The sequence below is a fragment of the Balearica regulorum genome, chromosome 9, assembly GCF_011004875.1.
Source record: "Balearica regulorum gibbericeps isolate bBalReg1 chromosome 9, bBalReg1.pri, whole genome shotgun sequence".
Lineage (NCBI taxonomy): Eukaryota > Metazoa > Chordata > Aves > Gruiformes > Gruidae > Balearica > Balearica regulorum.
Window position 1 is genome coordinate 27,628,130 of NC_046192.1, and position 14,856 is coordinate 27,642,985.

Consider the following 14,856-nt stretch of genomic DNA (forward strand, 5'->3'; position numbering starts at 1 on the left):
CAGCCTCGCAGGGCACCGACCTGGCCACGGGCCCCTTCTCCCATCCCCAAAGGCGTGTGACGGCAGTCCCCTCACAGCTTCTGCCTGGGCACTTCTGCTTCCTCCCAGCACTCACATCTGTGCTCAGCCGCTGCGTGTAGGCTGTCTCCGGTTGATAGTCGGACACTAAATATTTGGAACTGCTCTGGAAGTGAAGACCACTGGATAAAAGCACGTGGATAGATTTGGTATTAACGCAGACTGTTAGTGCATTGGCTGTCCCAGGGTGCAAACTGGCAGCCTGCTAGTGGCATTAATACTTTACGGAAAGATTTGGGACTGTACAAGCTCCTATTCTCGATCAGGCAACAATATCAGCTCTGTCAAGGAGGAAAACAGAAGCCTTTGCATTAGGCAAGAACAAGGCGACCCGTTGCCATGGGATGTTTTCTTGTAACCTTGAGAAGCGAAAGGATGGCTTACTGCCTACAGCCAGCGGGTCAGGAGCCCACAGAGGCAGATTTGTTTCAAGCTTGGAAATTTTTTTAGTATTCCCTTGTGCCACGAGTCCTAGAGTGCAAGGTCCAGCATACGAAAAACCCATTCATAAATGACACTGCTTCTACAAGATGCATTGTCTCCAGGAAATTTTATTTCCTGAAAATGCGGTGATATAATTAGGTGTCTACATCCTCCGTGGTACTTTCTGCTGGTGCGTTTCATCCCATTACGAGAAATACTCTGTAAACTTTCCCTGACTATGTGAAATTAATTTGTTTTTAAAAGCTGGTAAAAAAGGTTTCCTGACATTTATATATTTTGCTTATTGCTTAGCAGCAGGCATTCTGGGTTTCTGGGAGGGAGGGGAAATAAGGGAAATATTTGTTCTTGACTTGGTCGGGATCCATGATTTATACACTCCCTCGGTGCTGGAAATATTATTTCTGTGGCTGCTCTCATTATTTTACGTGCTATTCCTCTCTTTACAATTTATGACACACAGTCATTTGCTGCTGCTGCTGCTACAGGACACAAGCACTGAAGCAGCGGAGAGGAGCCCAGATTTTAAATCCAATCTGTTTGCATGGCCCAGCAGCACAAGGGAGGGATGGCTGGTAGGACACGGAATCGTTACCGAACGCACCACCTTGCACGGGGACAGGACGCTTTCCACGTCCGTGCTCCGGCTTTGCTTTAAGCACAGCGACATCGCTGCGCGGCAGTGATCTCCAGCCAGCAGAACGGTCCACAGGCAACCGTCCCGCTATTAAACTCCAGATGATGACATCAGCTACCACAGGGTTCGCCGTGACGGCTGTTCCATAGCTATACAAGGGCGTAAAGTTATGTCATAGCATTTGCTGGATTTACATTATTTAAAAATTCTCATAAGACTGTAAAATACAACCAAAGTCCATCTAAAAATTTTAGGAAAAATCTACATAACAGAGCTCTGGAGCTCATAACTTTACGAACAGCCTCAATGAAAACCTATTCCTTCAGCACAGGAAGGTCGTGGATGGACAGCGGAATAACGATTTTCAAGCTCAAAGTAGTCAGGATCTTTTCTAAACAAAACTCAGCATCACCACTGACCAGAGGAGGGGACCATCCGGCCACCCTCCAAACAGGCTTTGGGGAGCGGTCCCCATCCCTTCTTTCTGCAGTGGCGTAATTGCTGAAAAAATAATTTCCAGAGGCTTGCAGTTCAGTGGAACTGCTGTCACATCTTTGAGTCTTCCAATTTTCAACATTCTTAAGAAAAACACAGATATCTGAGCAAAGTCAGCAGGTCCCGTAGACAGTTCCCGCTGTTTCCCAGGTTCTCGGTTGTGTTTAAGACTCACTGTTGCCATTGGCCAATTAATTAGTCAACTGGTATTGAGCATAATCCTGTTTTACTAAACCAGACCAGCCTCCACGAGCACAGGGAGGACAGAGTCTATCGGTACGTGCTTGGGTTGGAAGCTACGGCCGGGCTCTCCGCATGGGCGAAGGCAAGCTGGCCAAATTCACAGTAGCCCCCGTGCCGCCTGTTGAGCCAACGCTGAGGAAAAGGTGGATTTTCAGACTCAGACCTCCACCGCACAGTCTATACTCGCCTGGGGACAGCAATTGTGTTTGATTCTAATGCATCCCAATCAGCTGATTTTTGTTAACAGTTTCTTTGAGGTCAGCGCATAAGAGACTCTCAAGTTCAGGTCCATTCGCTCTGCCAGGTGAGCGCAGAGTACCTACGCCACCTCCGTGCAGCAGAGCTACCACAGTAACTTTTATAACACCGATTTTTTTTGTTGCTTTTGGAATTTGTGAATAGAGAATTTTTGAGCCTTTGGACAAGGCTTACTGGTGACTTCAGTGCAAACAGAAGTTGACTAAGACAAAACGCGTTTTCAAATCTAGCCCCAGCTGCTACATCTACAGTGGATGTTTCTTCCACTGCTTTGACTAAAATTCATTCCCTGTTACGCCACTGGATTCAACAAAGCTTTTCTAATTTTCTCCAGCATTGACGACACAGTCTACTGCTGTCATTTTGTCACATATAGGACTATCTCATCACTCAGAAATAACGAGAAGGTCAAGGTTCATGGTGCGATTATAAATGTATTTGGATTTACCTCTAAAGCGTCCTGTGAAGAAGCAATGCCATGACTGAGAGAAGAGCAACCCCAGTCCCAAAACTTAAACAGGAGCCGACAATTTCAGTCATCCAGCTGTTCCTACACATGCTCCGAGAGTCTCCAAAACGTTCCCCTCCAACTTACCTCCCATGAAGTTTCTGTCCCGGTTAGAGGTGATGGTCTCAGAAGAAGACGGGCAGCAGCTCTTTCAGGGAGTGACCTGGGGCACTGGGGGCACCAGCAGGTCTGAACTGCCCGGGGCTCCCACCAGCCCGGGAGCTTCGCCCACCCCATGCTCCACGTTGACCAACTACCCCAAGAGCGGAGCTGCCTTGTTTGAAGAGCGGGCACTTCTGCAGCACCTGCACGCCAGCAAAGACAACCGGGACTTGTCTGGGCTCACCATGCTCCAGAACAAACCCCGGCTCCACGTATCAAGCAGTAAAATAAAAATATTGATCCTCCAGTGTAACAATTTTATAGAGAACTCCAACATGTCTACTTTGAAGCTAAAAATCATGCTTAAATATAAAGACACTTTTCTGATGAAATTCAAGAGGCAACCATCTTTTGGACAAAATGTATTAAGTCTTCAACTCCTTGTTAATTAGCACAGCTTGACGACTCGCACACAGAGGAAGCTATGGCCCTGCCAAAGGCTAGTCTACTGAGCACACGGGTTTGCCGCATTTTCACGCTGAGTGATATATACTGCGCAACCAGCGAGTCTCGCTGGCCTCAGCACAATTATTTGCAAATATAACACTACTCAATTAAATAATGGCAAAAATCTGATTCTAACCAAACAAATCACATCTTTATGCCAGAAACCAGCAATTAAGTTACATGGAAGAACACACAAAAATTCCACCAAAGTGGTTAAGGAAAACACTATTTGAAATTGGCAATTATTTTAATTACATCTATTGAAGGTATGCTCCTCTTGAAGAGGCAATATTTCTTCTTTTTCACTTTAGTCATCTTGAAATGTAGATAGCATTTAATTACGTTGCTACGCAATGGGCAAAGAAACATTATTTCTTCAAAAATATATAAAAGTTTAACTTAAAATTAAGTTGTAGAAATGCATGAATTGCACCGGCTAAGGTTTGACTCCAGGGCCCACAAGCAAATGGTCATTTGACACAGTGGCATGGTCTCCCACATGCCACGTATGTGCACGTGGCTGTCAGAGCTGACTCAGTTGTCGTCTTATAACAGCAGCAATCCTGCTCCTGGGCTCGTTCAGCGAAGCCGCCCTTCCTCTGGGAGGATGCGGTGGGGTTAGAGCCGGCAAGCCCACGCTGCCGCTGCTGTTACGCTTACTGGAGGGGGGTGCCCTAGCTGCTCTCGAAATACCGAACTGTCCGGAGAGATTGATTTCCTTCCCAGCGCCGGGGCTTGTGCGGCTTTTCTGTCCGTAATCGGCGAGCAGGGCAGCAGAGGAGGTTAGGCTGCCCTGTGTCAGGGAACACGGCGATAACGGGAAGTTTCCACTGAGCTTTTTTAGTTCCAGTACTTGTTCCCTGGCTTGAGTCAAAGCTGCAGTCAGCTCATAGCGTTCCTCACACTCTCTGCGCACTGTTTCCTGGAGAAGAGTGTTCTGCAAACAGAAACAAACACTGGCTTTTCAAAACGCCGTTAGTCACAACCTGCCCCTGCTCAGCTCCTCAGCCTTAAGGCAGGGGTGGCCGGAGGGTCCCGGTGCACAGAAACCCTTCCGTGCTTCCCCCTGTTTTGGGTTCTCTGAAAGTCACTCAGAGGACATACATCAGCATTTACACACCCTTCATTCCCTCAGGACACGGTGGAAAATATGAGGTAAGTTATCAGAAGTTCCTTCTGATCTCCTGCCCGTCCTCCAGCGAGGGGGGAACTGGGAACGCTGCTCTCAGAAAGGAAAAAGCAGCGGACAGAGGTTGAGTCTTACTGCGCCACTTCATGATGATAAGATGTTCAAGAAGTTATCCCCCTCTGCAGTTTAAATAATTATGCACTGATTTTTTTTGTGACGGCATTCGTTATTGATTATTATTTCCCAAATAATTGGGATACATGATTTTCAGTCTAGCGGTTTTCCCAAACGTTGCGCTGTGATTACTGATACCCTGAGCAGACAACTGAAACCGTGTCAGCATTACAGAAGTCCCCGAGCTGGTGCAGTATGGGGAACTTATTTGCAATGCTAATTTTCCTGGTTTCCAGCTGAAACAAAAAGTAAATAAAACACAAGGGACAACACTAAATAGAGTCATAAAAGTTGGAGCTACTGGAAGTACTAATACAAGCAGAAAACATCCACTTCTTTGTTCTTCTAAGCAAGCAACGGTTGCTGGCACCAGGAGGTCCATGAGAATGGAAGGGAAGCCACCACCACGGCAGTCTCCAACAGGGAGAGCGATGCTCAAGTCAAACGGAGAACACCCTCTCACGGTCGTGCACAGCCTGACTGCCCGCACACAGCCCTCTCTGTGGAAACCAGTATGAGCTACATGCCAGGTCAGGTCACGCATCACCACAAAGCGAGGACAAACAGTCGTATTTAAAAATTCTCTATGTGATTATGACCGTGGGTGTACGCAGGCAAAAAAACGTGTAAGAAAATCTCAAGAGCACTTTTGTGACCTTTTGAAGAGCGAATACTGGTGTCAGTAAGGTCAGAGCCCAGAAGTGTGTTCCCACTGAAGTGGAAGGTGGTAAGCTCTGTTTAGCCCAGAAGAGATTACTAAAACTATTACATTTTTGCATGTGTGTTCCTGTCAAAACTTGAAAAATTGTGGAGAAATTAAAAGTCCTTTGTTGACCCATGGTTTTTTTTAAGATTTTAAAATTTTACTTTGGTCAGAGCATCTGTAGTGGATGTAGAGTGGAAGCACTGAAGTTCTGCTCAGGCTGTCTAACCTCTGCAAGGGCAAGCGAAGGAGCTGTTGGAGAAGGAACACAACTACATGCAGAGGCAGAAGCGGGAGAGATGTGAATATCCAAAATAACTTATTCTCTGAATACCTGATGCTGCACACAACCTCATGAAAGAAAGGCAGACGTTACTTTCCCTGCCACTCAGATGGTCGCTGATAGTCCATGAAATTATTTGGGAAGCGTTAACCTGCAAATCTGAGTTAGTACCCTGGTGTAAAGTTTATCTTAAAACTAGCTGCAATTTTCAACCCCTCTTATCTCCCCAGTTCTCAATGTAATTATATTAGAGGAGGAGCTCTGCTTTAGAGTGGGGAAAACTAAGAACATAAGCAGAGCTGGTGGAATCTCATGGTCGAGAATAACAGTGTGTTCCTTACTCTGCTGAAGCTCCTGACCAAACCTCGAAGGATGCGCGTCTTTCCAAGAGCCTTTTCCATAGGTACAGGACAGAACGGCTGCCAACAGCATTCTAACTTCACTTACACAGCGTTTCTGAACCTTGTGCAAGGCAGAAATAAATATCAACCCAAGCCCTAATTCATTTTGAAGAGTTTTATTTTCACTGTTTATCAATTTTCTTTCTGCCACTTAATTACTTTGGACTTTCCGGTCTAATCTTATCTACAGTCCCTGACTTCACTGTTTTCACATTTCTCACAGCCTTACAGCACTCTCTCCTCCCTTCCCATTATATTCCAAACATTCAGCAAATGCTTGTCATAAGAATAGCCATCAAGCAAATTTCTCTTCCCCTTTGATTAATTTTTATGCTTTCCTGTGTGGCAGCAAGTGGATTTCCCGGTGGGAGGTGGGATCCACCCCCACGAGCACGGCAGGATGCACACACAGTCCCACATGAGAAGATGCAGCCTCTGCCCCAGAAGCCGTTCAGAACAGGACCGTGTCCGCTCTCGTTCCTATGGACAGTACGAAGGTTTTTCTTACAACTGGTTTCCAAAATAAGCAAGATTACTGGGAGGATTGCTGCTGTCAGGTTCAAAGAATGAGAAATGTCCCTGTCTTCTACTTTAAACACATGAAGAATGCTTCATTGTTTACTCATGTTTAGACAGCATGACGTGAGGCTAGAGTCTAAGAAATAAATGTCTTGCAGGATGTGATTTTTTTTTAAATAAAATACTAGTTTAAGTGCTTGATGAATTAAAAATTTCACATATTTTCTGATATAGTGTATTTCTAAAAATATGATGTACTTGTTTTATAAATATTTTCATTTCAAATTTTTTTTTTTTTAAAACCAGGACATAACAGGGTCTGAAATACAGATGCTTTGAATGATTTTAGAAATCACATGTGTCTAAGTAAAAATAGCAAGGCATTTCCTCGGTCATGTTCCTACCTCCTCTTGAACTTGACTCAAATTGTGAATCAGCTGTGTCCTCTCCTGGGTTAATTTTTCCAGTTCATCTGACTTGTGTTTGATTTCTTTCCTCATATTATCCAGAAATGATTCATTATTGTTCTTTTCCATCGTCAGCTGAAATTCAAGTTCAGTTATTAGTCTTTTAAGGCTCTGAATTTCTTTTTCCTTATCTTCATCTTTCTCTGCAAGTTTGATCTGGGCATCTTGCAGCTTCTTTTCAAGAATTTCTGTCTCCATCCTTAAGCTATTGGTGGCACTGGATATTAAACTTGGTATCTGCATTAGATTAGACAAAAGTTGCATTAGTCTACAATCAGTGGATATCTTCAGATATGTAGAATTAAGTATCAGACAAATGTCGACTTCAGGGAAAAAAAATACAAATGCAAATATACATATCCTCAGAGACAACAACAACAAAAAAGAGGCTTTGAATTTACATAATACCCTCAGAGGACATCAGAGAGCTGTAAATTAATCAAAACTCACTCACAACAGAGAGATTAATTAGTACGTCCAAGATCAAACAGAGAAATAGAGGTAAAAATGAGAAAACTTCTTTACTGCAGCCAGTATTTCTTCAGGGTTTTAAAATCATAGCCAAATACTTGTACAGTGAACTAAGCCAAACTGTTATTCTCAGCTCTTTAAAACTCTGTGTAATGTAACGAATTTTAAATAACAATATAATTTCATCAAATTAATTTGATTTTTTTCCAGAATTCTCAAGAAATGCATCAAAATCTTTTGAAAACTAAGGGGATAGGTACAATTTTCAATTTCTATCTAACACTTCAAAACCCGTAGGTTCGGGTAGCTGGGAATAGCCGACTGCGCGTGATGCACCCACCAGTACGGACAAGGGAAGCAGTCAAGTGGCCGCTGGACCTTACCCCATCGGTGCTGAATTCATTTGGAGAAAAAAAACCAACCCAAACCACCAATGCGGATGGGTTTGTGACAACTTGTCATGGCCTGAAACAGTCCAAAGCTTTTAAAATACGATGACGTCAGTTTAAAAATAATTGACGACAACAGTCTATGGTCACTGATGAACTCTGGGTAGAGAAAATGCGAGAAAAAGAACAACTTCCACACCATTTAACCAGAATAGGTACTTTTTGGCCTGTTCATTAAAAAAATAAACATATGCCCTATAATAAGACTGGGAAAAAGTGTTGTGTGATCCAGATACAGGACTACACATGAAGAAGGTTCTACTCCTTCACATACTAGCTCTTAGAAGTTTACACTATCTCCTGCCACAAAACTTTTCCCTTGAGTGCTACACACCTTCTTCTGGAGCTCTTCATGATCTCTCTGATATTTTGTGATTAGTTCCTGCTGTTTTTGTCTTTCAAGGTCTAGTTCCACTCTCGCTTCCTCCTTGACTTTTAGAATTGCTTCTTTGTGTCGCGCTTCGCCTTTGGCCAGATCAATTTCCACCTAGGGAGCAAGGGGGATTTAACGGTATGTCCCAACTCAACTTCACTTACTTTTCACATTCCACACTGCCATAAACGAAGTGATGTGAAATTGGGCAGCCTGAGATTTCGGGTGCCCAAACTCATCCGAGCAATGATCCGAGGGAAAGCTGCCGCTTCCCACTGGCGCACGGCGGCGTGGACGGCTCCCGCTCCGCCGAGCGCCAGGGCTGGGTCTCGGCCGCAGCCCCGGGAAGATGTCTCACCAGCCCCATCGTGTCTCAGGTGGTGCTAAGATGCCTGAACTTAGGCAGTTGAACTTCGAGCTAAATCACTATGAAAACACTAAATTACAAAATCCTTAGCCGGTTGCTAAAATAGATGGGTTTTTCGCTGGAAGCGTTTGCTCCGGAGGTAAAACTCAGCTCGTTATTATTTTCAAATGCAGCAAAATGATACAAATCACAGCAACTACTGTGCTAAAAATAGGCCATAAGCTCAATATTAAACTATAATAATGTTAACTGTTTCTTATAAAATAATTTTTATTCATGCTCTGCCACTCAGCCTTGTCAGTGAATAGCCACTTCCCAGATAAAATGTTTGTTTGCTCCCGGGGACCACACTCGGATGACACATACTCCATATAAATTCAAATTTGAAAGTTCAGCCATAATTTCCTGAAAATAAAAGCCTGGGTTCTGGAGGAACTACCGCAGGCTGCATTTTGAAAAATGTTTTTCCTAAACCAATATGTTAATATTACATTTCTGCAGGCTGAATTCTAATGGACTTAATTGTAGCACACTGAAAAGAATATGAAAGGCACATTAAACATGCACAACACTAGCCTAATTGCTTAAAATTATTAAAAGCAGAAAAGCCTGGAATGAGCTTAATTACAATTATCTAATGTCATACACTAATTATGAGCAAAAGCATAACAAATCCTCCTAACTCTTTTCGGGGAAAAAGATAAACTGGAAATACTTTCATTATTTTTTTAAATCAAAATAAACCCAATTCTGGGCATGGAACAGGCACAAATTCCCCACTGAGGTTTAGCTTAAAACTGGTACTGATCCTCAAAGTAGACCATCATCATTATTATTACTATTATTAGTAGAGATATATCTTCTCTATTATTAGATATGGGAGTTAGGATTCTAATTGTAGAAAGCCATAGTTATTATAGAAGTACATATTATTATATAAGTAGATCATATGTTGGAGGCTACTTGATTACAAAGCCTAAAAAAAAAAATAAAAGCAGTAGGAAAAACCTGAGCTTGTTTTGAAGATGATACAAGAATTTTTCACATTTAACACTGGAAGCTAATATAGCTGATAACTAGAACAGGAAATAAAATGGCACTTCATTTTCACAGAAAGCATAATGGCTACTAATTGCTTTAAAACCACTTAGATGCCTCCATTCATTAATATTAAAAAAAAAGCCATTTAAAAATGTTTACATCAATCTTAAAAATTTTTAAAAGAGTTTCTTTTTGTTGTTGTTCCATTAAAATAATTTAAGATTTATCTGTATTTTAAATAGAAAAATATTTCACTGTTTTCCAGGTTTTAAATAAAAAACCCTGGAACATTTTATACTCATGCAATGCACACTGGCCCAAGAAAAAGATAACTCTGTCACTTTGTCACATTTCTGATTCTTTTGTCTGATGAGAACATTTTTAGAGCACTTGACGTTCACTGCATTTTAACGGCTGCGATACCAAAGCTGTAATTGCTCGCTCTTACTAGTAGCGGTCTTTATCTTGTTTTAATGTCAGGTTGAACAATACGCTGCCATTATGCAGACAGCATGACCTCATTCTAAAATTATATCCTGCGACAGAAGGTTACGGAGTTTTAAAAGAAATGTAACTGATCTTAATTGCTAGGAGTCCAAAAATTTTCCTGAGGCTAAATAAAGCTTTCAGACACTTAGCACGTACTGAACAAAAAAAGACAGTAATTTTAGTCACCAATTACATAAGGCTTAAATCAGAAAACTCAGAATTATTGTTCAACACCATTTTCAGTTTTTCCTTTCAGATTTTTTTTTTTTAAATTTCTTATATTCAGTTTGAGTGCTTTGGTTTTGAGTGTTTTTTATTTTGTTTTGGGTGTTTTGGGGGTTTTTTTGTCTCACAGGACAAAGTTGCAGATTAAGAGACAGCTGACACGCTCACAGTCGTTTATGTGACAACCAGCTTTCCAAATCCCACAGGAAAAGACTGGCAGCTGGACACTCCGATCCCAGCTCGGAACTTCACCGCATGACCCAAAACTCCAAGAAAAAGCGACCTGTCCCGCAGCGCGGAGCCGAAGGTCCCGGCTCCCAGCACCGCCGCCGTTACGCAGCGAGGCTGCTCAGAGCCCAGTACGGACGAGGAGCTGCAGCATCGCCACGTTCCAACCAGCTGGGCAATTAGCTAAGAAACCAATCAGCACATACAGCGGGCATAGGCATTCGGTTTTTAAATCAGCTGGAAATATTTTTCCACAGAAGACTCCAAACCCAAGTACACACTAAAAGACAACTAACAATTTACAACCTGGCTGTATTTTAACCATCCCTCTCATCTGTAGCCTTTACTTCTTTCTTTTTTTTCCCCCTTCACTCCATTAAATAAAGGAAAAACGGGCATGTATAAAGGAGTGTGCACACACGGGAGGTTATCGTTCTCCCACCTTCCCCTTCCTCCTCGCTGCGAAAGGAACCTTTGTCCACTCGCCCGCAGAGCGGAGGCGGGAAGGCGTAGCAACCGGGCTTTGCAGGCTTTTGTACGCAATGAATATAGTAACAAAGGACGGGCCAGTCCACAGAGCAGCCAAGTCTTTTCAAATGAAATAGAGGTATTTTCACAGTAAATTTCACCGAAGTCTTTATTTTCATACTGCTCTGATTTGAAGGGAAGGCGAGTAAAACACCCGGCAGAGTCACCAGCAGGAGCCTCTTTGGCAGCGATGCCCGAGGGGAACTGGTGACGCTGGAGCTCAGCAGAAAGAGCAGCCGCCTTGCGCACCTCAGAGGTCCGGTCTAACTCCGGGACTTTCACTGTGCAACTCCTTTAGCTCACTGTGAGGACCCCCAGCTCCAGTGACCGGACGAGCCACATGCCTTCTTTCTGCTACCACGTCTCCCTTCCCAATTTCCTGGTCTAACCAGGCTCCCCCACCTGCCCACCGTGCTGCTCGGCCCCGTCCCCAGCGCCCCGCTGCAGCGGGCAGCCCGCACTACCTTCCTGCTGCCTGGGGGGCACACGCACCCGAACCCCCGGCTGCACAAGCTTCCCTGCACCCCCAGGCTGCAGTCAATGCTTGTTCCACGTACTTCAGCTCCTGAGCTAGATGACGCTGCTAATTTTCAGGGGGTGGCACTTTGCGTACACGTGGGGACTTGTCCTGGCACCAGCAGGAACTATGGGTTCGTACCAGAACAAGAGTCACGTTCACGGGGGACTTGCGAGGCTAAAGCTGTCACGTTACTTCTTCACTTGCCTATTGCCACGAGCGACAGAATCGTCCCAGGGACGGCACGAACACGTATCCTCATCCACAGCTGCCCTAAGTACCAGGCAGGGTACCCACAACCTCTCGCCTTCCTCGTCACCTGTACGGCTAACAGCTCCGCTGCCCTTGGCTACTCGACAACTCCCGATAGCTCCAAAATCGCTATGCTACAGCGGCTTGTTTGTTCAGCTCTGCTTTGGTTTGCAAATACCTGTCTTCTAAGGAAAGGACATTTTTGCTCATCTGCTTATTATTTATTGTATAGATTTGTTTTACAAATAGCAATCTCAGTTTCAGTTCACCTAACCTGCAACCCCTCCCTCTTGTCAACAGTGCCCAACCTTGTTTCTACTGGGAAATTACTTCAATATTCAATATACGCTTTCCTGTGCTTCTCTGGCAGATGTGTCAGGAACCAAACCCAGGCACTGAAGGGCTCCCCCAGGCAGAATCGTGGTTTGGGGCTCACGGCCTGGACTGTTGCACCCGGAAGAGGGTGGGCTCGGTACGTTCACCTCTGTGGAGCTGGTGCAGGACTCCGGCCCGTGGGAGCGGGCTTCTCCTGCTGCGCCCCTTCCCGCAGAGCGCACGGGGAAAGCACGGAGCCTGGAAGCTCCCAGGTTCAGGGGGCTCGGTCCCGCTCCCTTCAGGGGCTGCGCTCCTGACACGGGCACTTGGCAAATACCCTGAAGCCTGGGAAGTCTGGATCAAACCTGACCATCTGCCAAGCCTGCGAACACCCGTACTGAATACCTTTTGCATTCAGCTCCAGCCCGTGTAGAGAGATCACCCATTAAAACCTCTTGCACAAAGAATCCTATCGACATGTTTGCACTTGAGGAGATAGGTATCTGGCTCGCTGTGCTCATTTGTGACAGCTGACTACAACTGAAAAAACAAAATAAAGAAGAAACGGAAAGGGTGCCAACTGCACATCCAGTATTACCTTCTCCCTCCAGTTATCTTCATTCCGCATCTTCTGTCTTAATGTTTCCTGCAGCTGCTCTGTTCTGTTCTGATGAGAAATCAGCATTAACTCCCTAGAAACCACAAAAACTCGTATGTAAATATGGGCTCTGCCCAGATTGGGGGTATGCCATTTTCTTGCAATTAAGTCCTTTGTGGCAAAGGCTCGTCTTTTCCTCTTTGTTTAGCGTTCTGTGCAATAAGCCCAGCAATCCTGCCCGGAGCCCGGAGGCACAGCAGTCATCACCACTTAGTATTTGCATAATGCCATCACACGCTTTATGAATTCTGTGTTTTAAAGAAAATACTACAGTTGATCTTTCTTCCACACACAGAGTTAAGCCGCAAATATTTTTAATAGTTCTCAAGTCAAACTTTGAAGAACACTGAAAAACTGTTATAATATTCAAACCAGAATGAACTCAGAATATTACTACCATTAATTAAAAAATTGTAATAGATTTTGAATTAAAACCACCAAGCGCTTTCTATTGTTACTGTTTGTTATGTGAGGCTTGTAGAGCAAAAGCCCTGGAGAGTTCAAATTCTCGTAACTTAGATTATTAGCAATGTAACACCTGGAACAACTTGTGTATCTGGGGTTTAAGTAGAAGGGAAATATTCTTAAATTAAGATGTAATATCTTTTCATGCAAGTACTAAAGTACAGGGAATATTCAAACCCTTTAAATATGAAAATAGCTTCATGCCTCTTGGTGTACATCACTCTCAAAAAATGCTTATGTTCTCCAAAAGCCACTTCTCTGAATACATTTTCCATTGTGCACAAATCAACCCAATAACGTACTGCCATGGCTTAAGGAGGGGACAGCACTTTCTGCTCTGCCAATAAAAGACAAACTAATTTATCAGTAACTGAAAATTTACTGGGGGGAAGTTGTCCATACGCCTCACCAAATATTAGACCATATCCAGTAACTTGGCATATTGTAATATTTACAGCATTGTTACTGTTTGCAAGTTGCTAATAACATAAGTTACAAGAATTTAAAGTCTCCAGGGCTTTGGGTCTACGAGCCTCACGTAACAAATAGCAGCTACAACAACTGCAATAAATGGGTGTTTTGATTAAGCTTGAGCTGAAGCCCTGGACTGCAAAGCAAGATGTTTGGGGTTTTTTTAAATCCCTTTTTTTTTAATAGGCTTTTTTCTTTTTTTTTTTCTTTTTTCATCCAAGTCTTGTCTATATTGTAATAATTTTAAAAATCCATCCAATGAATTCCAGAATTTCAGGATAGGAGCTCAGGGCTGCCAAGGCTTTTAGACTTTATCCCTGGGAGACAAGAGGTCAGCGGCAGGGCAGGACTGTGCTGAGCACCCAGGCGAGGCAGCGACTCCAGAACCCAGAGCTGGGACCAGCGGGTCTCACCCAGAGCTGGGACCAGCGGGTCTCACCCAGTCTGCCCAGTGCCCAGAGCCACGCTCCTCCCGCATCCTGAGCGGCACGAGCCACCTCGGGCGTGTTACAGAACCAATTTGTCCTTTCGGTAAGTGAGAGAGGTTGAGGATCTGGCAGAGGAGGAATGTTTGAGGGTAACAGATCCCCAAAAGACAGCCCAGGCAGAGCGATCACCCGTGGTGACTCGGCTCCGTTACCTTTCTTGTTTCAGCATCGCCACCTCTTCCTCCGCTTGGCTAAGGAGAGCTTTGTGTGCCTCCAGCTCGCTTTCCCATCGACCGGTTCTTCTCTTCAGATCTTCTTCTTTCTTTTCTCTCTCAGCCACCTCTTCCTGTAAATGTTTGCATACTTGTTGGCAAATTAGAAGGGATTCCTCCTTTTCCTTGAGCTCTTTCGTAAGTCTACAGATGAAATGAAAAGGTATCAGCATCATAGTTTCTATATTCTTATTTAAGATTAAACTAAATAGAAGTGATTTGTATCTGGAAGTGAAAATATTAGACAAAAACCTATGTATTCTTTATGAAGTTAAATCTAGTGATTTGAGCGCAAAACCAGAAACCGAAAATAGAAAACAAAAATTACTGTATAAAAGTCACATTAAAGTCATAAAATTTTT

At 43.8% G+C, this 14,856-nt stretch overlaps 1 protein-coding gene across 7 annotated transcripts in view; it reads right to left on the reverse strand.

Annotated features, from left to right (window-relative positions):
• Positions 1-206: 206 nt before the first annotated feature.
• LEKR1 (leucine, glutamate and lysine rich 1) overlaps positions 207-14,856 on the reverse strand; it is a 64,149-nt gene continuing 49,499 nt past the window's right edge. For 5 of the 7 annotated variants that reach the window (XM_075761699.1, XM_075761695.1, XM_075761701.1 and 2 more), the window contains 5 exons: positions 14,435-14,638; positions 12,799-12,892; positions 8,200-8,352; positions 6,883-7,182; positions 207-4,206 (listed from right to left, as the gene is read on the reverse strand). In XM_075761699.1, coding sequence (XP_075617814.1) covers positions 3,793-4,206; positions 6,883-7,182; positions 8,200-8,352; positions 12,799-12,892; positions 14,435-14,638 — 1,165 coding nt within the window. In that variant the 3' untranslated portion in view covers positions 207-3,792. The remainder of the gene's footprint in view (positions 4,207-6,882; positions 7,183-8,199; positions 8,353-12,798; positions 12,893-14,434; positions 14,639-14,856) is intronic. The other 2 variants (XM_075761697.1, XM_075761702.1) reach the window with 2 other exon arrangements.